The sequence below is a fragment of the Schistocerca gregaria genome, chromosome 2, assembly GCF_023897955.1.
Source record: "Schistocerca gregaria isolate iqSchGreg1 chromosome 2, iqSchGreg1.2, whole genome shotgun sequence".
NCBI lineage: Eukaryota > Metazoa > Arthropoda > Insecta > Orthoptera > Acrididae > Schistocerca > Schistocerca gregaria.
In genome coordinates, this window is record NC_064921.1 from 295,325,357 (window position 1) to 295,349,879 (window position 24,523).

A 24,523-nucleotide genomic window follows, 5' to 3' on the forward strand; every position below is an offset into this window, starting at 1 on the left:
CATTTAGCAGACACATGACCATCATTAATCAAAGTAAAACTATCTAATTCAGAAAACACAGACAACATAATTAGCAGAATATACCGTATTTACTCGAATCTATGCCGCACCTGAAAAATGAGACTCTAAATAAAGGAAAAAAAATTTCCCGAATCTAAGCCGCACCTGAAATTTGAGACTCGAAATTCAAGGAGAGAGAAAAGTTTTAGACCGCACCTCCAAATCGAAACAAAGTTGGTCCATTGTAATACAAGACACAATTTAGGTCAAATGAATGATGATACAGCTACAGTATTTTGGTGCAAGTCGTCGGCTTAGCAGTAAAGCTTTACCAGGTAGCCAATGCTATGCGTCAGGCACTCCGTCTCTATTTATATGGGTACCCTTCCTTTTTCATTGATTGCTTATTTTTCTTAGATCTGATAAGTGCCGTTTTCTTTGTTATAGGTGTTTACGTCACTCTAAGCTGAAAATGCATTACTGTACTGTGTCATGCATTGTTTGTTGCCTTCTGGTAGTGCGTGTTTACAGCCTGTCGCCGCTCGCGGCATGGCTTGCTTTTGTGTGCCACTTACAATTTTTAAAAAAAAAAAAAAAGAGAGAGAGAGAGATAGAAATCGTCTCAATAACGAAACAATGGCAAGAGACTGCTATTTGTTGTTACTTACACTTCTGCTTTCTTTGATAATGATGAACAAGAACCAAATAATAAACTGCGTATGATAGAACATGTTCTGAACGACAGTTAGGCGAAAATTTTTCTCCGTTTGAAAATCTTTGCGGCCGCTTTTTTAGTACACCAAATTCTGCACAGAAATTAGTCATCTTAGATTTAAAAATCTAGTCAGTTGCCGTGCTTCATTTCTGTCTGTATCACTGTTAGGCATAAGAATAATATGAATATAAACATGACACGATACGTACATTCTTCCACATTTGCTGTTGACTCACTCTAGTTTCGTAGTTTATTAGGCAGACAGGATTTAAATGAGATAGCAGCAAACACGAAAGAATACATGGCAAACTGTTTATACTCTTATTATTCTTATGGTGAGGAGAATAATGTTTGTGATTCAGATTTCATCAGGTTCCTATTAGCAATCATCTCTTCTGACAGGTAGGAAATTATTCAAAACGTAGAGTTGGCCATATTGACAAACATCCCAAACAGTCTTGCCAGTCAGATTTTCGTAGTACATTGAAATTCTGCTACATTTGAAGATGAACAATACCGAATTGGTATTTACTTCGTTGGATAATGTATGAAAATTCAGTGGGGTGGAGAAAAAAAAGCTCGTCTTCCACCTTTCTTTTTACTGACGCAGAGGGTTTTGGCACCAGTATTTATCTTTGTGCCTACAAAGCATGCCTGTGTAGCGCTACATATATTCGACGGCAGAAGTTAATTGTGGCGGCACCTACCAACATTTTTCAGAACCTCCGCTTGCTTTGCACTTGATTCCTAACCGTAGGCAGTTTTTTGGATTACAAAAACCGGAAATAAAGTGCGGCTTAGATTCGGGTAAATACGGTAATTAGCAAAACAATGGTGGGTGCACTGTAGACTTCTATGTGAATACATTCAGCTTAGAAAAGTTATCAGTGTGTGCTTGTTTATGCAACTGAGGTTGTACTCACAATTATAACAAGACGTACAAGCTGTGTGAAGGTCTTCTCACCACCTTTCCGTGTAATGATGTCCCACTTCTCTGGTGTACAAACTATGACTTGGGTGGCCTGTACTTGCTCCCTTGTCAATTGATGATCTCCTGTCAACTCTGATACAGTGATTCCATAAGAGTTCAGCTTCTGCAATGAAAACATTGGACACTCATTATATTATACAATACATTCAGCAGATCACCCCCCCCCCCCCCCCCACACACACACACACACCTACCTATGGTTGCAGTGAAACTGATAATTGATTATCTATAACACTTGTTTGGACAGTTGGGAGGTGGAGATGTGGTTGGGAAGGACGCATGAGGCAAAGAGGGGTAGTGGGACTGAGTGAGGCAAATCTTTTGACTGATGATTCAGTGGCTGCACAACAAGACAAAAGGAGTTCATAAGGTAAAGCACATATCAGATAGAGAGAAGAGAAAAAAGGGGGCGGGGGGGGGGGGGGGGGGACGTGGAGGAAAGGACAAGGAAGTAGAGACGAAGAGAGAGAAAGGGGACGAGGGAGAAAGGGAGAGGGGTGGAAAAGGGCAGGGGAGGGGGGAGGAGAGGCAGGGGGGGGAGGGGAGGCGAGGGGAGGGGAGGGGAGGGGAGGGGAGGGAGGAAGAGAGTGCCAGTGGGGGAGGGTGAGGAAGAGTGGTAGAAGATAACAGTACATGATCTCTGGACAGGAAAGGAGTGGTGTGGACCAAAGGGAGAAGGAGAAAGCTGCAGGTTTAGGCCAGCAGGATTGCAAGAGTGCAGGGTATACTGGAGAGACTATTGTATTGTGGTTGGTTCAGAGAAACTTGTGCTGGAAGGGAGTATCCAAATGGCTCGTGAACTGAAGCAGCTGTTGAGGTCATTTCTGTTGCAGAGTGCTGTGTGTTTGGCAACTCGATTAACCACTTTTGGTTTGCCACTGTTTGCAATTCTGTTCAGCTAATTCCAGCAGGCCTGATCTATAAAATGGCTACTTTCACATATGATATGGAAGTCCTGTTAACTGGGAAACTGGATATGATATTGTCTCTCAATAAAGACTCTGGTAAGGTTACTGGCATATTTCAACAGCTCCTGCTTTCCACTGCATACCCCACGACCACTGATGTACTATCTGGCCATCATCACACTGCAAACGTGACCATCCAGTTGCCAAACAAGCAATTCACTCAAACACAAGGGGCTCCAATAGCTGATTTACTACACAGGCACTTTGATACTTGCTACAAGCACAAGTTTCTCTGAACTATGCAGGTGGGAATGGTCTCTCCAGCAAATTCTGCACTCTTGCTATCACCCTGGTATACATCTCCGTAAACCTGTTTCCCACTGCCTCTTCTCAACTTTCCTGTTTCCTCTTCTGTCCACATCACTCCTTACCTGTCCAGATCATATACTGTCTTCTCTTACCATTCTTCCTTCCGCCCATACAGTCCCTCTCTCCCACCTCCATACAGTCCCTCTCTCCCACCCCCGTCCCTCTTCCACCCCTATCTGTTTTCTGCTCCCCTCCCTGCCTCACTCTACCTCTCCACCTACTTCTTCTTTCCTCCCCTCCCTACCACACCCTTCCCCCCATCTACCTCTCTCTTAAATGCTCTACATTCCAAACTCCTTTCATCTTGTTGTGCAACAGCTGTGTCATCTGTCAAAAGACTGCCTCGCAATATCCTGCGATCCCCTCCTTGCCTCGTACGTCCTTGTCTAATTCCCCCAGCAACTGCTCTCAATAGATGATAATAAATAATCAGTCTCACTGGGTCTGTGAGTGTATCCGTCTGGGTGGTTATGTATGTGAATAGGCATACTTTTACTAGAATGGCAGCAAGTGCTGAAAGCTAGAGTGAATAATGTTTTCCATTACATGTTTTTGTGCACCACACACGATCCCCTACAGGTGAGTGGTTACCTTTCCTTTAGTTTACATATTTTCCACACAGGAATTTCTAGTATAGTTATACATTCAGCAACTGTGAAATCTCATGATAGTCTAAATGGCATATGTATGACTAAAACAAGCATCAATAAACTAGTTAAATTAATCAAATCAGCCCATACTTATATTATTACAATAATTACTTTATAAAACAATTCCAATCTTATGCAGCTTTACCTTGTTGAAATTACCCACTAATTCCTGTACTAGTGATCTCATGGGAGCAACATAAATAATCTTGAATTCATCCACATTTATTGTACCATCTGGATTAATATGCTTCCCTATCTCTCTCATCATACAAAGTAATGCTACATTTGTTTTACCAGCTCCCTGAAACAAGAGGTTTTCATTAGTTTTAAGCCAAAAATATTGTTGCATGCATTGTATAATGTAAAAATATTACTCATTTTACATAATCATCTATATCATTGAAAACAAATACACCACAGTTCAAATGTTTAATTAAACATTTAAATACTGAAGCAATTAGTTAAGTACATGAAAATTACTATAGAGATCAACTGTGACCGACAACAATACTTAAATTATTCTCCATTTTTGTGGAAAGGGAAAAGTTAAACATTTTCGCATTTGGTTATTACTACAGTTGATACATTGTTTTAAAAGGAAGACTGATAAACGGTGAAATCCAACTGTCCCACCTAAATCCTACATATATGATTTATTTAAAAAAAAAAAAAAATCACTTACCATGACATTGCTTACTGCAGCTTATCAGAGAAAACAACGTATTTTTTGTTACATTTACAGAGAACTATATTGGCTGTAATATCCAATGTTCATTTTTGTGTGTTACATAGTTGGGCATTACTAACAACGATGTAATGCCTATTTTCAAACTCTTGTTTCTCCTGTTTTCTGTAGAGTGTTGGTTTCAAATCAGTATGTGTGTTAAAACAGTCAACGCAAGCATCACTTTAAAGATATCACAAAAAAAGACAGAAGGATTTAATATTGAAGGGAAGTCACACATAATTTGATGATTAGAAATGGGAAAACAAACAGCATCACGAAGGAATTGGGTGTGTCACACTCAACAGTTTCTACAATTTGGAAGGATAGACAGAAAATGCAATCTCTTTTCAAACACAATTCCTTAAAAATCAAGTGGACGAGATCATCTGAGCACAAACATATTGAAGAAGCTTTACTTACGTGACTTAAGGGGCACACATCAAATAATGTGACAATCAACGGAACTATTCTTCAAGTGATAACCAATGAATTTGCACATCTGTTGGGAAATCTGAACTTCAATTGTCCTTTATATTGGATACAATGTTTCCGAGCTCGCCGTGATATTATCACCAGGAAAATTTGTGGCGGAACTAATGATGAACCTGACGGTTTAACAGACTAGTGACTATTTAAAAAGCAGCCTGTTTTGTGTGAAAGTTAAAAGACAGACGATATATTCATGCAGATGAGACTGACTTGTCTTAAAAAAGACCCAAGATAAGAAATTTAAAGGTGACCAGTGTTTGGGTGGTTAAATGTTTAAGACAAAAATCATACTTGTGGTTGCTGCAAGGATCATGTAAAGAAAAGCTTTTTGTGATCAGAAAATCGAGAGAACCTAGCTTTTTTTTTTAACATTTACTCCCTACCTGTATTTTGTGAAAACAATGCAAAATCTTGGGTGACATCTGACATTTTTTAAAAGTGTTTGCATAACTGGATTCTCAGCTGAAACCAAACAAACGAGAAATTATTCCCCTGGTCAACAACAACTGATCTCCTAATCCAATAGTCAATAATAGCCTGCAGTGCAAAAAACATACGTTTTGGCCTCCAAACATCACTTCAGTACTAAATGCTGTGGACCATGGCGTCAGAACATCTCTGAAAATGCAGTACAGCAATCTTCAAGTCATGAATATGTTACAAAATGTCGAAAGAATGTAAAGCAACACTTTGTTGCATTCTTGATGCAACTTTAATATAATCAGAAGTGTGGAAAATGTCAGTCAAAAGAGGTGAGGGCACATTCTCAGCAACAGCTGATGCTATTGATGATGAAGCTGAGGATGACATTCCTCAGGCAGAATTAGTGCAAGAACTTTTTCTATCTTCGTCAATTTGTGAAACATAGGACCTTGCCCAGATAGAAAACAATCTTATCGTGTATGGATCTGTGAGTGAAGAAGAAACTGTAGCTGACATCCAAAGCCATACATGGCTGACGAAAAAGAAAGTGACCAAGAAGAATAGTTTGCTGTGCAATCACTTAACAAAGCTCACACTGCAGTGAATACCTAACAAAAATTTCTTATTTTCAAAGAAAATACTCCAAACAAATGCATCATCAAATGCTAAATGGGTACACACATTTTAAAAGCAAAAATCAAACAAATACAAGTGATTGTCTTATGTATGACAGTATATAGCAGTATGGGTTACTGTATTGCTTTTTAAAGTTAATGGAAATGGTTGAAAAACTAAAGAATACTGTCCTTGCTGTGATTGTAGAAAACTACAAAATTAAATTCCAATATGTGTTATTTTTTCAAAGTGCAGAAGTGAAATAATAGCATGCGTATTCATTATTGATGTTTTGTGAAAAGGTATATTGGATATTTTTAATATGTTAGGTCCAGTACTTCATATTTGTAGAACATTTTAAAAAGAAACGTAGAAGAAAGTGTAGGCCTCCACATAATTTATGGACAGACTACTATCTTTTCATTTTGGTACTGATACTTAGTTTTTGTAACACAGTAACTGGAATGAAGTTGTGTTGTTCATAACTATTATACTATAGGGCATATACAGTAAGTTTTAAGTATGCTCAACATTTCATCTTATTCATTATCCAATATCGCGTTCAACATTATTGAATAATTTACACCGTTGTTACTTCTTTCTTCACGTATTATAGGTTTTTAATTTTGCTCACATGTTATTAATGTACATACTGCATAAAAAAAATTCCTCTTCAGTCCCTCTTCACAACTACTGTACAGTAAACATTGTTGGTGTTGAAGCTTTAACTATATTGCAGCCTACACTTTGCAGATAACAAGTTTTTATCAATATATACATAAAGATACATAAAACAAAAAAAAAAAAAAAACCTGATATAACTCAGAAAAGCAAGAAATGGACAGGAAGGAAAATAAAATGAAAACTGCACAAAGATAAGTTTAAAATCAAATATTTCAAGTAAAGTATATGGCAAATATTTTCTGTAAATCCCTTAGTGTCTATCTGAACTTTGAGAATCACTGAGGTGAGGGAATAGACAGGACCTACAAAAAAAAAAGTATTTGTCTGGTTTTGACATATTCACTGATTTTTTGGTCAGACGCTTAATCCCGTTCGTACTCACTTGAACATTATCTCTTATCCTTTAGGTAAATAACACCTCTCCAACAGCAACTTTTGTTTTTGTTTTTAGTTAATTTGTATTGCTCTGACATCATCAAAAATGTAAACTGACTAATACTGGAACACAGAGGAAAAATCAAACTAATTTTAGGTCTGAACTGCAAGTAACGAACCGTTGGTGCACACAGAAGTAGATTTTCATCAGATTCCAATGCTACTTTGTACAGTCTGCTTTGAATGCGATTTAGCGCTTTGCAGTCTTCAAATGCAGGTTGAACATACTTTGGCAGTTTCTCAATTGGAACATTACTTTCATCTGCCCCATAAGGCTTTGGCTTCAAAGCTGGAACATGCACTTCTTCATAGCCTGCAAAGAAATTTTGATATTAAGGAATTTCAAATTTTACACTAGGCATGTATTTACTGAGTTACGTGGAATGACTATCTGTTACTACTTCAACGGTTAAAATAGGCATCACTAATCTTCTTAAACTGCATTACACAAAACTATAATTACTTACAATAATTAGCAACACTGAAAGATTACAAAGTTTATATAATACTGTCCCGCTTATCATGATATGCTGCTTAATGAGTTCTTATTTAGAAGGGCCATAATTCAAGTTCCAATTTGACCATCACTGATTACCTCCTTTATTAGACGTTACTGTGAAAACAATTCTTCACACAAACAGGGCAGAAAAAATCAATTAAGACAGAGAGAAAAATACAACAACAAAACACAGAGGAAAGTAGTGAAAAAGAAACTGTGGCACGTAGAGGAACAGAAATAGGATGCAAAAGCACCTTGTGGGGGGAGGGGTTGTTTCGGGTTAGAGTAAACATATAACAGTGGAGAAATGTGACACGTATAGGACAAGCTACAACATGCCTTGATAAACATTATATAGGTTACTTAACACCAAGCTTGGACAGAGAAGATGTTCATACAAAGTAAAAGCAGGAATGCTAGTTCCAGTGTGCATCTTGTAGACTGTAAGGAGTGCAATATCAGGTCATGAATGAATTCACATAGTGCAGAATAACAATCTGTACTCAAGACACAAGTTTGTCATTTCATGATATTTCAGATTGTACAAGGCATGGTATAATGATATTGACAATACACATGCTGTACCTGTGATTATAAGACAGTCACATGCAGTGACAAGTACGTACTGGGTCACAACATAACCACAGAATGTGATGACCACCATCTTGGAAGAATTAAACAGTTTTGACCATTGTGTTAGCTAGATGTTGAAGCACTACAACAAATAAGAACCAGTAAATGGTTTGACTTTGTCATTTGTGGGTGGGACCAGTAGAATGGATGCCACAGTCTATACTTCTACTAAAAAGAAACTACCAAGGTTTTCACTAGTGTTCCAAGTTACATAATGTTGTGTTTTCAAAGTCCAGTTCAAATGTTTTTTTCAGATCCAGCAGTGCAAGTGTCAGATTCTACTATGGTGACCACAGTCCGATACTTTGCATTGTTAAGCAAAATGACCGTCAAATGTTAAGTAGGATGGTTTGGAACAACACTGAAGACAACAGGTGCTTTCAACTCCTATTTATTGATGACAATTAATCAGCAGTTATTACATCAGGAATGCTAAGTAACCCAAGACACTTGAGGCACTGCCATCTTTCTGCAGGACAAAGCCTTGTCACACGTAGTGGGGTACCACTGTCATGTAAATTTGCCTATAATGTCATCCACTGGCCACTTTATGATGTGCTACTTGTTCTTTACACAAGGGAATGATAAAATACAACATGCCAAAACCTGCCTACATTTTTTTAATGGGAAGAACCTAACAAACAAATCAAGTGACAAAATTTTAGCAGCCAATATGCCCTACCAAGCACAATTTTTTATACATTTTTCATTGCTTGTCAGAGGGCTGGAGCAGACTGTCCCTGAAGGTGTATCGATAAACAGGTAATATGACACTATATGGGGCTACACCGTAGTTTCCAATGATAATTTTTGGCAAATCAAGACATCCTCTAATTACCACTCACTTGAAATTGCAGCATATTTAGTGTACAGAAACAAAAATAGTTATCAGTTAATTCTGCAGTGTTAGTAAGTGTTAACGATGAAGATAAAAGTCAGCTAACAACAATTATATTTTCACATCTGCAATTAGAAGCTATCTTTGTGCAAGTTTCAAAATTTCAGAATTACACTAGAATTTCGGAATAACATGAAATCCGATTAATGTTCCCAATCTTGCAAAAATGAACTATGAAGATGTGATATGGAACTGACATCAATTAACTCTTCTGAAGATATGCATGTGTATGATTTAGCAATTAATTTCATGGACATTCATTCAAATGATATTGACATTTCAATAGAAAGTGCAGAAACATTTCAAGCAATTACTCTAACAATTCAGGAAACAGTGGTTCGGGTTATGATAGCTATGCCAGTTGACAGTCTTGAAGTTCTCAATGACAAATAAAAGAGCAGTGGATTGTTGGTTAAACAGAAGAGGGGCATAATGCTTACAGTAAGCAGTGTGCAACACTTGTACAATTTTTTTTTTAAATCTGATTTCCAATAACACAAACCAAAGAACAAATTATGCAAAAAAGACATATGTGCCAAAATGCAATTGCAAATGCAAATATTGTGAAAGGAAAAATATTTGAAAGCTTTAGAATTACACATGAGGGACAATCTACAGTTACTGACGGAAAGCTACGTGATGACTCTACTATTTGCATGAGATAAGGACAATGGCAATTTCTTCAAACTGGTTAAGCAAATTAACAAAACTGAACAATATTAGAAGCAAAATTACAGTTTACTTCAAGTAAACATGTTGAGGATATGTCATTGGTTGGTAAGTGTAGAGAAATTAGAAGCTGACACGAGAACTAAGCTCACTGTTGTCCATGCAATTGTTGTCTACAACTCCGACCAGTCAAGTTTCAAGCAAAAATAGCATGCATGCAAAATGTATCATTCTGTGATGAAAAAAGGCTATTGATGCACATTTAACACATTTCTATACTGTAATGCCAGTGATTAGTATGCCTGGACAAATGGGAAGGAGTAATTTTCAACACATAATTCAAATCATCATCATACCCTGGACTCTCAACCCAGACATAATGACAATACTGTGTTTCAGGTGGGCAACAGTATGCTAATTTAATGTGGACTGCATATGGTACAAATAAAGTGATTCAATCCCTTGATAAAAAAAAAAAAAAACATTCTTCAACAGTGGAAAGCATTTTCAGGATATTGTCAGGCAATACACCTTCTGATAGATCTGTCATTTCATATTTATCAGCAGAACAATATTCAGGAAACTTTAATCATTTGTGCATTTTCAGTTTGCATCGTGTTTTGTGAATGTGATCAAAGTAGGCATGGGATGCCAAACAAATTGCTGGGAACTTTTCTTACTCCATCCCAATTTTGCCTAAATAAAATTAGTAAATACTATAAATACCTAAATGCAGTAAACCTTTCTTCTGTTAGAGCATCTGCTGTAAGAAAACTGTTTGTTTTTGACACTTCATAGACACTACTATTTCTGAAACTATTTTGAGAAATGAACAAGGGATTGTTTTATGTTATTCTATATGTTTTCCTGGCATAATGGCCGTTCCATGAGGATTGCAGCCAAATTACGTTGGCATCTTGCCAAGGCATTTCAGCTAACTACTATTCAGTGCAAAACACTCAACCGATGATGCCTGAATGATTGTCACTCGAAATACCATGGCAAGATGTGGACGTAATCTGGCTGCAATTCGAAAAACCTCGTGGAATAACTGTTTAACTGACAATAAAATGCACAAAATCCGAAAAACTGTCATAAGAACTCTGCTAGTTTTAAGAAACTAAATTCCTGGCTGAAGTAATGCAAGGTGTTTGCATTATGGTTCCAAATATTGCCATGATTTTTGTTGTCTGCTAGTGACCATCAATAGAATTAGATCTGCAATAATTTATCTGTTCGTGTGAACCCAATGTTATCCAAAAAGTTAATGACATTCGATATTTCTGTATGGGTTAAATGTTTAAAATTGACTTGAGGTTTCCACATTGGCCTCAGTTGTCATAAATGTTCCTGCTCAATTGCCAATCCACGTGCTACGCAAGAAGGGCTGTATAAACTAGTGTAAAAATGGTTCTGCATGTGGCAAAAACGCATAATTTCAAAAACTTTCTAAAAATACTTGCAGCTCATCTTAACAGGTGGGTGCCTCTTATCCTGAGGTTTCAGTCACATGCCCTTTCTTGTTGACCAGCCGCAGTTCACCCCCTCTCTTTCCCAAGAAAGGAGCTATTAATTCCAAAAGGTAGGATTGTGTATGTACTTTTATATGTATCTATAGCAGTACTGACAATTTCCCTAAAGGTAAATACCAGCCACCAATCCTGTCTCATAATTTTATAATAAGAGGTATTTCAAACACAAAAATATACATAAAAAATACACAACCAAAAAGATCTACAAGATGTAAATTCATGTTACCTTTTCTTTGCTTACGGAAGGACCCATCAGGCAACTGACAGCGTTTGTTCGCCATAAAATGACTTCCCTGGGCGAATACAAGGTCTTCCAAGTCTACAATGACACGCTGTCCTGGTACATTGGCAGCACTAGCAGCTCCAACATCCCCAGATCCCTCACCTCCCTGGTCTCGACGAGACCTGCCAGACGAGCCTCGGCCACCTCCACCACCTCCGACAACTTCTTCATCATCACCTCCACCTGTGTCCAATGCTCTCAGAATTTTAACTAGAGATGGATCCTCACTCATTTTCTCTCGTATCTTTTGGCGCTCGGATTCACTTTGAGAAGAAGCCAGCAATGTGCAATAAAGGACTGAAATCAGAAGAACAAACTTAAGTTATTCTTAAAACAATCACTGCAATTCTTTCTGGGAAGGTGAAGGTCACTAAAGTCATTCTGAACTGAATAATGTCACTATATATTCACTATCATGTAACAGAAGTTTCCTTCAGGAATTGCAGTAAGCTAATTTTATTTTATTAAACAGATACTGTTAGAAAATGAGATGCGGGAAAGGTCAACGAAGGTCTAAATTAAAGTAAAACGCTGAAGAAGTATAGACCTAAAAATTATCCCAACTCTACAATTTTCTGTAACTGATTAATGTAAGACACACGCATCTGTAAACACAATACTGTAAGAGCAGAATGAACAATATGCACGTAGCAATATGCACATACACAGATGACAGCTGTATCACATACACAATGTATAAAAGGGCAGCACATTGGCATAGAGTCACTTGTACTCAAGCGATGTGTGTGAAAAGTTTCCAAAGTGATTATGGCCACAAGGTGAAAATTAACAGACTTCGAACACTGAATGGCAGTTGGCACTAGATGTGAGGTCATTCCATTTTGCAAACTGTTGAGGAATTCAATATTCTCAGATCCACGGTGTCAACAATACACCAAAGATACCAAATTTCAAGTATTACCTCTCGCCATAGACAATTCAGTAGCTGCAGGGCTTCACTTATTGACCAAGAACAATGGTGTTAGCATAGAGCTGTCAGTGCAAACAAACAAACAACACTGCCCGAAATAAACACAGAATTCAATGTGGGACATACGACGAACATATCCGTTTCAACAGTACAGCAAAATTTAGCATTAATGGGCTATGGTAGCAGATGGCCAACAAGTGTGCCTCTGCTAACAGCACGACTTCATCTGAAGCACCTCTCCTAAACTGGTGACCATATTGATTGGACCCTAAACAACTGAAAAACTGTGGCCTGGTCAGATGAGTCCCAATTTCAGTTGGTAAGAGCTGAAGGTTGGGTTTGAGGGTGCCACAGACCTCATGAAGACCTGAACCTTGGTTGTCAACAAGGCACTGTGCAAGTTGGTGGTGGCTCCATAAAGGTGTGGTCTGTGTTTATATGCAATGGACTGGTTCCTCTGGCCCAACTGAATTGATCATTGACTAGAAATGGCTGTGTTTGACAGTTTGGAGACAATTTGCAGCCATTCATGGACTTCATATTTCCAAACAACAATGGAATTTGTATGGATGAGAATGTGCCTTGTCACTGAGCCACAACTGTTCGCGGCTGGATTCAAGAACATTCTGGACAATTCAAGTGAATGATTTGGCCACACAGGTCACCCAACATGAATGACATTGAAAGTTTGTGGGACAACAGGTCAGTTCATGCACAAAATCCTGCACTGGCAACACTCTCACAACTATGGACACCTATGGAGGCAGCATGGTTCTCTTCTGCACGGGACTTCCAAAGACCTGAGTCCACACCACATCAAACTGCTGCACTATGCTGAGCAAAAGGAGGTTGGACACGATGTTAGGAGGTATCCAATGACTTTTGTCACCTCAGAGTAAAATATTAGAGGTATAACTGACACACTATGTCAGACATTGAGTTCTCATCATCAATATCACTAAAGCTGGGGATGTCATTCAAATAATGCAAATATAAACACAGGTCAAATTAATTTGTACAACTGGAAGCTTGCTTATTTTGAATGCCAATCACTTTGTTATACATAATGGTATTGGATAAGAAAGTGATATTTTAGATGTGAGGCAGATCACCGCAACATGTTTCAGTTAAAACCATATAGCCTTTTTAACAAAGGGGGCAAAAACCTATCTGCCCCCTCCTTTACTACAATGCTTGCAGTTTTATATGTGGCAACCAACTTTATGATGAGCGTCTATTATCAATAGGAATTCCTGATACGAAAAGTTGAGGTTTCTTAAATGTTTATTTCAGAAACATGCAACATTACGCATAACATACCTGTATCATATCTTAAATACTATGAAGAACACTCAAATAACAACAAAAATAGTTTTAGTTGCCATTCAACAAAAGAAGCAGCTGTATGTACATGAAAATGTTTGGAAAATACCACAGTAGCTTTCAAATTGGAAGATTCCATCGCACAGCAAATGTTACTTAAGTGGAAAGCTAACAACTCACTGTAAAGTTGAGACACTGAATGATTGACAGGATTATAAACAAGTCTGGAAATGTTGAAATGGGTCTCAGGCAATACATCAGATGTAACTGTGAAATTCTCACAATATTTCATCAGTGCAATGACTGAAGCCTCCTATTTACACCAGTCTATAAAGAAAATGTGTAGTCCTAAACATGCCAAATAAGGTGACCAATAGAGAAGACCTCCTGACTGGTAGTGATAGAGATAGCTACATTCCCTGTCAGAGAATGAACCAAGAGCTTCAATGTATGCACAGAAACTGTCACTAATAATGGGCACTGCCGTTGGCTGCCCCAGAACCCTCTGTCATTAAGCCAAATGCCATTATACAGTTCTGGCCCGGCCTGCGCCCATCCTTGCCTTTACCATCCGAATATCCATGTCACCACTGAAACATCAACCCATGTATGACCAATACTTCCCTTTTATAGCAGCTGTGATTTTAATATGACCAGTGGTCGATCCTATGCTGTGCAAAGTCAGTATCCTGTCTATCTTAATGTGACACCGAACAAAAAAAAAAAAAAAAACCAGGCAACACATACATACGAAATTTGAGAATAGACCTTAATATAATGTGCAAAGGTTTCCAATTGCATCAAGCGGTTAAAATGTTACGAGCTTTCAACCAAGCACTCTTATCCAATACTGAAATCAAAGCTGATGGGCTGCTGGTACACCCTCACATACTCCAACTGTTGGGCCTTGTGGTCTTGTGATAAAACGCGAGCCTGGAAACAAAGGACGCAGGATCGAAATCTCAGTCGGACCACAGATTTTTTTCAGTCTGCATTTTAACCTAGTCTTAACCTCTCAACGATATGAGGACTCAACAGAAAAGAAACATGGTTGGATTCCATCTTCAACTGTACGGCCCCATATTCCAGACAAATAAATGGGATAAGTTACGGACACACAAGTCACCAAAGCACTCTCGCTCCAAGCTCAATGCTTGTTACTGCCTATAGCCAATCAATTAGTAGTGACCTTCATCCAGACATCGACCCATCAAGACCTTAGCACACCAGCCACATCACCAACCAGGGCACCGGCCATAGCACCGACAGCCCACCAATGAGACACAGACCAAACATTGATTAAGACACCCATTTGGATTATCGTGAGAAATCTTTATCGCTATCAGAAGTAGCTTTGCTTTTCAACATTTTCATCAGGCTCATGAACTGCTTTTTAATCGAGTTGAGCCTATATGGACTGCGTGGTAACAACCAATTTCATTTTAGTATTTAGGTCTTGTTCGTGTTCCAGCTTTGACTTCCTGCCATCTTCTGAGCCCACCAAGAAGTGCCTATTTATGCTCTTCAGATAATGGTCCTCTCCGTCTTGCGGCCATTGAAGCCATTTTAAAACCTTGGTAGTTATTCACCAATCTTCTAAATTTGTTCCTGTCAGGAATTTCTCTCTCTCTGAGATACCAAACGTCCGAAGACCTTTTCACATTCTTTTTTGTGTTACCAATAAAAATACTTACTGCTTGTAACCAGTGCACTGACTTATTTATATGCTGTCCTTGCCAGCTCGCAAGGCCAAGACATAAAAGATGTCACAGCCAGCAGCCAAAGCATATAAGAACATACCAGCAATCCATCAGCAGCCATCTCACTTGACAATGACCAGACAGTATTTGGCCAAAAGCTGAAGCATTTTAACCATTTGACATGACTCTTAAACAGAGAATATTTTATTAAATAAAACTGCCATGGGATTCAGCATTGTTATAGACCTTAGCTATATTTTACACTTTCAAAACTCCTTTCAATTCCCTTATAGTTTTTGCGTAACTGGCTATTTCTCTTTCAATCACAATTTTCTTACAAAATAATACCCTCAAAAAGCATGTGAAAACAGAAATTTAAATATAGTTTTTACTCACTCATCTGCCGATGTCGCTTCAATAACTTTATGAAATCAAAACAGCTGTAGCCCAAAAGTAATACAAGTTGATTTTCACAGTCACGATCATCCCCAGCATCTCGAAGAACAGCTAAAACTTCAGCTGCTCGAGCTTGAGAGACCATAGCATCATCATAGAATTTGCTGAGTCGACGCTGAAGCCAATAGGCATCAATGTCCAATGGATGTAGAGTTTTTTCCTTCCGGGTCTCTTCTGCACCACCCAACTGAAACAGAAACAATTGTACATTGTCAAGAGGTCCATACAAAAGGAAATTATCGATACTATCACTCAAATTTAGAAACCTACAGAGTGAATAATCACATACAACTTTTACCCTGAATGAATATTCAAACACTGGATACTGATATATTTTTCAGCCTTCAACAGAGAACGCAAATTAAAACAAGTGAAGAGATCAGAATATCAAAAAGTGATAAAGCGAAGATAATATAGATATAGACTGACAATTCACCAACATAATCACCATGGACAATAAGACATCCACTGCAGTCACATAACAGCTTGACTATACCAAGGGACACACAAATTTAATTCCACTAAAATGGCAGTTTTTAAGAATATAACTTGAAAACAGTGGTTTTAATGCAACAAAATGAAATTTCACATATTTTTTCTTTTCTTAATTAAAAATATTGCAAAACTGTAGGCAGCAGTTGATTAATAATGGCCTTCTGCTTTGACCTCTGCACAATCACTGATCGCAATAAAGATTTAGTTGGTATGACATGCCAGAATAGCCATCAGTTTGGTTGTATTGAAAGGATTAAATTGTTGACAAATAATAATAATAATAATGTCATATCTTTATTAGTTACATGTTAAACTTGTAACTTAGAAACTAAAAGATAAGTTTTATTTCATCAAAATATAAGTCATATCAGAGATAAAATTAGTGAACTGCTTACAGATGTTGATTCTGAAATTATTGGTATGTCGGAGCACCACTTAAATAATTTGACAATTCAGAGGCTTCCATTACCAGGGTACAGATTAGCTGGCTGTTTTTCAAGGAGTTCCTTGCGAGGTGGGGGAGTGGCTATGTACGTAACAAGCAGTATTCCATTTAAGACCATAGATGTATCATGGCACTGCACTGAACAGATAATTGAATGTTGTGCAGGGGCAGTTGAATTTAGTGAAACTAAACTTCTAATTGTTGTTGTTGTTTATAGGTCGCCTAACTCTTTGACTTCAGAGCATTTCTGATCAAGGTAGAGAGGCCTGTTGATTCACTTTGTAGGAAGTACCAGAAATTAGTTATAGGTCGTGACTTCAATATAGATTTTGTATATGACGATGCAAGAAAATGGATGTTGGTAGATTTCCTAAATTCATATGATCTCATGCAGACAGGATGGTGGTTTTTTTTTATTATTATTATTATTATTATTATTTTTTACGGGGCAGGGGAACAGTAGTACAGCCATAGACAATATTTTTATTCTTTCTTCATTACTAGATGGACATTCTGTTAGTAAAAGGGTGAATGGCCTTTAGACCATGATGCACAAATTTTAACACTAGAAGACTTTTGTAGTCAAACAAGTGTCGCATATAATAACAAACTATGTAGGAAAGTTAATTCAACAGCAATAGAGAGTTTTTTAAACCTTGTCAAGGCACAAGAGCGGCAGGATGTTTATAGTGCCGATAACGTAGATGATAAATATATTGCTTTCCTTAACACATTTCTCATGCTCTTTGAGATTTACTTTCCATTAGAACGTTCTAAACAGGGTACTAGCAGTAATAAGCAGCCTGGGTGGCCGAGTTGTGGGATAAGGATGCCACAAAGAGCAAAGCGGGAATTATATTAAAATGTTAAAAGAAGTCACTATCAGGATACAGTAGCCCAGTACAAACATTATTGTAAAGCACTTAAAATTTTTATTAGGAAGGCAAAGAGTATGTGGTACGCAAATTGAATAGCTAATTCACAGAAACCATATGGTCAGTTGTGAAGGAAGTATCTGGTCAGCAGCCCAAGGTCGACAATATAAATTCAGTTCGCCGAAAAAATATTTCTCCTCCGATAAATCAGATATATGTACAGTATTTAACAACCATTTTTGGAGCATTGCTGGTGAATTAAATAAAAATATAGTTTCTACACGGAATCATATAACTTTCATGGCAAATGCCTTTCCGAGATTGACGTCTGAAATACTCCTCTGGGATACAGACAAGGGGGAGATTAAGTCAATAATTAAATCACTGAAGACTGAGGACTCTCACGGTTATGATGGGGTGTCTAGCAGAATATTAAAGAACTGTGTTGCACATGTTAGCCCTGTATTTAGCCATATTTGTACTTTTTTCTTTAGAAATGGACAGTTTCCTGAACGATTAAAGTATTCAGTAGTAAAGCCACTTTATAAAAAGAGAGAAAGGAATAATGTAGATAATTTTACACCTATTTCTATGCCATCAGTTTTTGCTAAAGTTATTGAAAGGCTGCGTATGTAAGGATAATTGATCATTTTAAATCACACGATTTGCTATCAAATGTACAGTTCAGCTTTAGAAGTCCTTTAACAATTGAAAATGCTTCTTTTTTCTCTGTGAGGTACTTGATGGTTTAAACAAAAGGTTTTGAATGATAGGCATATTTTTTGATTTAACTAAGGCATTTGATTGTGTTGATCACAAAATATTGCTCCAGAAGTTGGACCATTACAGAATGCAGGGAGTAGCTCACAACTGGTCAACTCTTACTTTAGCAACAGACAGCAAAAGGTCATTATTCACAATATTGAGAATGGCTGTGATGTGGGTTTGAGTGGGATGCGGTCAAGTGAGGGGTGCCCCAGGGATCAGAGTTGGGGCCACTCCTGTTCCTTATTTATATAAATGATAGTTCCTCTAGTATTATGAGTAAAGCTGAAATATTTCTGTTTGCTGATGACACTAGCCTGGTAGTAAAGGATGTTGTGTGCAACATTATCTCAGTTTCAAATAGTGCAGTTCACAGCATGTAGAAAATAAACTAATGCCAAATCACAGTAAGACTCAGTTTTTACAGTTTTTAACACACAATTCAACAAAACCTGACGTTTTAATTTCACAGAATGGGCATATGATTAGTGAAACTGAACAGTTCAAATTTCTAGGTGCTCAGACAGATAATAAACTGTCGTGGAAAACCCATGTTCAGGATATTGTTCAAAGACTTAATGCTGCAATTTTCACTATTCAAACGGTATCTGAAGTAAGTGATCATTTGACATGAGAATTAGTCTACTTTGCTTATTGTCATTCCTTTATGTCATATGGTTATCATATTTTGGGGTAACTCTTCCCATTCTAATAGTATACTTTTGGCTCATAAACAAACGGTTTGGGCGATAAGTGATGTAAGTTCACAAACCTCTTGCCGACCTCTGTTCATGAGTCTGGGTATTTTGACATTGGCCTCTCAATTACTGTCATTTCTTGTTAACAAGATTAACTTATTCCCAAGAATAAGCAGCTTTTACTCAGTTAATACTCGGCAGAAATCTAACCTGCATTTGGATTGGACTTCCTTAACTCTTGTACAGAAAGGTGTGCAGTATACTGCTGCACCCAGTTTTAATAAGCTACCACTCGAATTCAAAAATCTTGGCAGTAATACATGCACTTTCAAATCGAAACTGAAGAGTCTCTTCATGGGTCACTCCTTCTATTCTGTCGAGGATTTCCTTGAAAATTAAGCTGATTCTTCTTGTACTGTTGATTGCATTCACTTTAACTGATGGATTGACTTTTTTCGGTTCTTAAAGATTTTATTTTTATATGTTATTACTTTTATGTTGTCATTTCATGTACTGACACAGTCTATGACCTTGGAGTTTTGCTCCTCAATTTGGTCCTATGGAACTTGACGTGTAAATAAATAAATAAAAGATAGACAATGACGGAAGCCACTGATTTACAAACATACTCAGGAAGCTGGAAATGGACAATGAAGAAGAAGTTAATGTGAGTTTACAATCATGGTAAAGTCCACTCAGAGTATTTTATCCTGACAATGTTTACATTCAACATAAAAGGAATGAACATCAATTTTGCAGATGTATGAGGTGGATCTTTGCACCGTTAGGTGGCGACAGCTGCATATCTGATAAGTCAGTGTGCTGAGTAGCAGTCAGGTGGGAGGACGGGTTGTGTGTCCACAGTGATATCCGTAATACTCTGCGTTTGGTGTGTGGCGATTTTACAACGAATCCACGAACAGAACAGCGCGTGTGTATCAAATTCTGTGCGAATCTCGGGAAAAGTGCTTCGGAGACCCTTGCAATGATTGATCAAGTGTTTGGGGGCAGAGCATGAGCAGTGTGGATGCGTTTGAGTGGCATGCTCAGTTCACAGCCAGCCGTACAGACATCAAACATGATGCTCACACTGGAAGGTCCATTAGCCGCACAATGCCAGACCTTGTTGCCAAACTTCTAAAATTGGTTCGTGAGGATCAGCGTCAAACCGTTCAAGACCTTGTGGATGAAGTGGGTATTGTTTATGGGACATGTCAACAAATGCAGACTGATGAATCGGGCATGCATCATGTTGCCGCAAAAATTGTGCCAAGGACCTTGACTGCCGATCAGAAGGCACAGGGTGGTGAAGTGTACACAGACCTTAGTCACGCCACATCTGACGATCCAAACTTCTTGTCATGGGTTATCACCGGCGACAAGAGCTGGATTTATGGTTATGACCCAGAGACAAAGCAACAATTGTCCCAGTGGAAGAGCCCGAGCTCTCCAAGATTAACAAAGCAAGGCAGGTGAAGAGCAAAGTAAAGACCATAATCATCATTTTCTTTGGTACTAAGGAAATTATGCACAAAGAATTCATCCCACCCAACCAAACAATGAATTCCGCATACTATTGTGATGTTTTGCGATGGCTCCATGAAAACATGCAGCATTGATGGTGCGAACTTTGGCGCCACGGGAACTGGCTACTGCATCACAAGACCACACCCTGTCACATGTCCTTGCTCACCAGGACCTTTTTTCTACAAAACAACTTGGCAGATGTACCTCACCCACTGTACTTGCTAGATTTGGCACCTTATGACTTTGCTCTATTCTCAAAACTGAAACTCAAGTTGAAAGGCTCTTGGTTCGACACTAGAGAGAATTCAAGCAGCATTGCTTGCGATAACAAACACCCTCAAAGAAAAGAACTTCCAGAAAAAGTTTGACCAATGGCAGAAACGCTGGGACCGGTGTGTATGTGCGGATGGGAACTACTTCAAGGGTGATGGTGACCATTAGTCCAAAGGTAAGGTTTTCAACAGATGGCAGCACCAGTCCCAAAAATTTTGGATATCACCTCGTAGAGCACAGTGTACAGCTTTTCCATCTTCTGCAAAAATGCTACTGACTCTTCATCAAGCCATGTCAATGTCTAGCAGCTCCTCATCTGAGGTGAAATATCATCCACCCCCTTTTTCAATTTTGGGGAAAGGTTGAAGGCACTTGGTGACAAAGGATGGGTAATCCAAAAGGTGCTATTACAATCACTGAGGAAGTTGTTGAGCTGACCTAGCAGCATGCAACTGTGACAATTATAAATTAGCTTTCCATGCTGATGGTAGCTATTTTGCAGACAGAGAGGAAAGCTAGTCACTATTACAACTAATGTCTCAATCCCCAGGGTGATTATGTTAAAAAATATCCAATGTATGTGGCATAATATGATAAAAGCCCTTTCTAGTGTTCAAAGCACACACACATGTACGTACACACGGGGAGGGGAGAACAGGAATCCGAATGCATGGGATATGTGCATGGTTACAATTTGTGCACAGAGATATAGTCATGCTGCACGTGTGTTTGGGGGAGGGGAGGGAGTGGTAATTTGTTGAAAGAACAATACGAATTAGAATACACTGACCTAAAACATAACATGACCATCTGTTGTGGCTGAAGTAAAAAGAGGGAGTGTGTGGCATGAAACATCTGTCTGTGAACTAGATACTGGACACTTGATCTGAAAAGAACTTCATACAGCCCAGTATTTTCCATTATCATATTCAAGTAGGTAGTGATTAAATTCACTGCTATACAGAGAACTTGTGTTGTGTTGTTGTGGTGGTCTTCAGTCCTGAGACTGGTTTGATGCAGCTCTCCATGCTACTCTATCCTGTGCAAGTTTCTTCATCTCCCAGTACTTACTGCAATGTACATCCTTCTGAATCTGCTTAGTGTATTCATCTCTTGGTCTCCCTCTACGATTTTTACCATCCACGCTGCCCTCCAATGCTAAATTTGTGATCCCTTGATGCCTCAGAACATGTCCTACCAACCGATCCCTTCTTTTAGTCAAGTTGTGCCACAAACTCCTCTTCTCTCCAATTCTATTCAATACCACCTCATTAGTTATGTGATCTACCCATCTAATCTTCAGCATTCTTCTGCAGCAACACATTTCGAAAGCTTCTATTCTCTTCTTGTCCAAACTATTTATCATCCATGTTTCACTTCCATACATGGCTACACTCCATACAAATACTTTCAGAAACGACTTCCTGACACTTAAATCTATACTCGATGTTAAGAAATTTCTCTTCTTCAGAAACGCTTTCCTTGCCATTGCCAGTCTACATTTTATATCATCTCTACTTCGACCATCAGCAGTTATTTTACTCCCTAAATAGCAAAATTCCTTTACTACTTTAAGTGTCTCGTTTCCTAATACCCTCAGCACCACCCGATTTAATTAGACTACATTCCATTATCTTCGTTTAGCTTTTGTTGATGTTCATCTTATATCCTTCTTTCAAGACACTGTCCATTCCGTTCAACTGCTCTTCCAAGTACTTTGCTGTCTCTGACAGAATTACAATGTCATCGGCGAACCTCAAAGTTCTTATTTCTTCTCCATGAATTTTAATACCTACTCCGAATTTTTCTTTTGTTTCCTTTACTGCTTGCTCAATATACACCTTCCGAATTTGAAAGAGAATATTCCAGTTAACATTGTCAAAAGCTTTCTCTAAGTCTACAAATGCTAGAAACGTAGGTTTGTCTTTTCTCAATCTTTCTTCTAAGATAAGTCGTAAGGTTAGTATTGCCTCACGTGTTCCAACATTTCTGCGGAATTCAAACCGATCTTCCCCAAGGTCCGCTTCTTCCAGTTTTTCCATTCGTCTGTAAAGAATTCGCATTAGTATTTTGCAGCTGTGACTTATTAAACTGATAGTTCGGTAATTTTCACATCTGTCAACACCCGCTTTCTTTGGGATTGGAATTATTATATTCTTCTTGAAGTCTGAGGGTATTTCGGTTGTCTCATACATCTTGCTCACCAGATGGTAGAGTTTTGTCATGATTGGCTCTCCCAAGGCCGTCAGTAGTTCTAATGGAATGTTGTCTACTCCCGGGGCCTTGTTTCGACTCAGGTCTTTCAGTGCTCTGTCAAACTCTTCGTGCAGTATCTTACCTCCCATTTCGTCTTCATCTACATCCTCTTCCATTTCCATAATATTGTCCTCAAGTACATCGCCCTTGTATAAACCCTCTATATACTCCTTCCACCTTTCCACCTTCCCTTCTTTGCTTAGAACTGGGTTTCCATCTGAGCTCTTGATATTCATACAAGTGGTTCTCTTTTCTCCAAAGGTCTCTTTTATTTTCTAGTAGGCAGTATCTATCTTACCCGTAGTGAGATAAGCCTCTACATCCTTACATTTGTCCTCTAGCCATACCTGCTTAGCCATTTTGCACTTCCTGTCGATCTCATTTTTGAGACGTTTGTATTCCTTTTGCCTGCTTCATTTACTGCATTTATATTTTCTCCTTTCATCAATTAAATTCAATATTTCTTCTGTTACCCAAGGATTTCTATTAGCCCTCATCTTTTTACCTACTTGATCTTCTGCTGCCTTCACTACTTCATCCCTCCGAGCTACCCATTCTTCTTCTACTGTATTTCTGTCCCCCATTCCTGTCAATTGTTCCCTTATGCTCTCCCTGAAACTCTGTACAGCCTCTGGTTCTTTCAGTTTATCCAGGTCCCATCTCCTTAAATTAGCACCTTTTTGTAGTTTCTTCAGTTTTAGTCTACAGTTCATAACCAATAGATTGTGGTCAGAGTCCACATCTGCCCCTGGAAATGTCTTACAATTTAAAACCTGATTCCTAAATCTCTGTCGTACCATTATATAATTTAGCTGATACCTTCTAGTATCTCCAGGGTTCTTCCATGTATACAACCTTCTTTTATGATTCTTGAACCAAGTATTAGCTATGATTAAGTTATGCTCTGTGCAAAATTCTACCAGACGGCTTCCTCTTTCATTTCTTCCCCCCAATCCATATTCACCTACTATGTTTCCTTCTCTCCCTTTTCCTACTGCCGAATTCCAGTCACCCATGACTATTAAATTTTCTTCTCCCTTCACTATCTGAATAATTTCTTTTATCTCATCATACATTTCCTCAATTTCTTCATCATCTGCAGAGCTAGTTGGCATATAAAGTTGTACTACTGTGGTAGGCGTGGGCTTTGTGTGTATCTTGGCCACAATAATGCGTTCACTATGCTGTTTGTAGTAGCTTACCCGCATTCCTATTTTCTTATTCATTATTAAACCTACTCCTGCATTACCCCTATTTGA

The 24,523-nt window shown here is 38.3% G+C and overlaps 1 protein-coding gene across 1 annotated transcript in view; it reads right to left on the reverse strand.

Moving 5' to 3' along the window:
- LOC126336912 (putative U5 small nuclear ribonucleoprotein 200 kDa helicase) overlaps nucleotides 1–24,523 on the reverse strand; it is a 120,920-nt gene that overhangs the window by 74,986 nt on the left and 21,411 nt on the right. The window contains exons 6-10 of the mRNA XM_050001042.1: nucleotides 15,871–16,117; nucleotides 11,464–11,817; nucleotides 7,126–7,319; nucleotides 3,779–3,934; nucleotides 1,639–1,809 (exon numbers count right to left, since the gene is read on the reverse strand). Of these exons, the coding sequence (XP_049856999.1) occupies nucleotides 1,639–1,809; nucleotides 3,779–3,934; nucleotides 7,126–7,319; nucleotides 11,464–11,817; nucleotides 15,871–16,117 (1,122 nt within the window). The remainder of the gene's footprint in view (nucleotides 1–1,638; nucleotides 1,810–3,778; nucleotides 3,935–7,125; nucleotides 7,320–11,463; nucleotides 11,818–15,870; nucleotides 16,118–24,523) is intronic.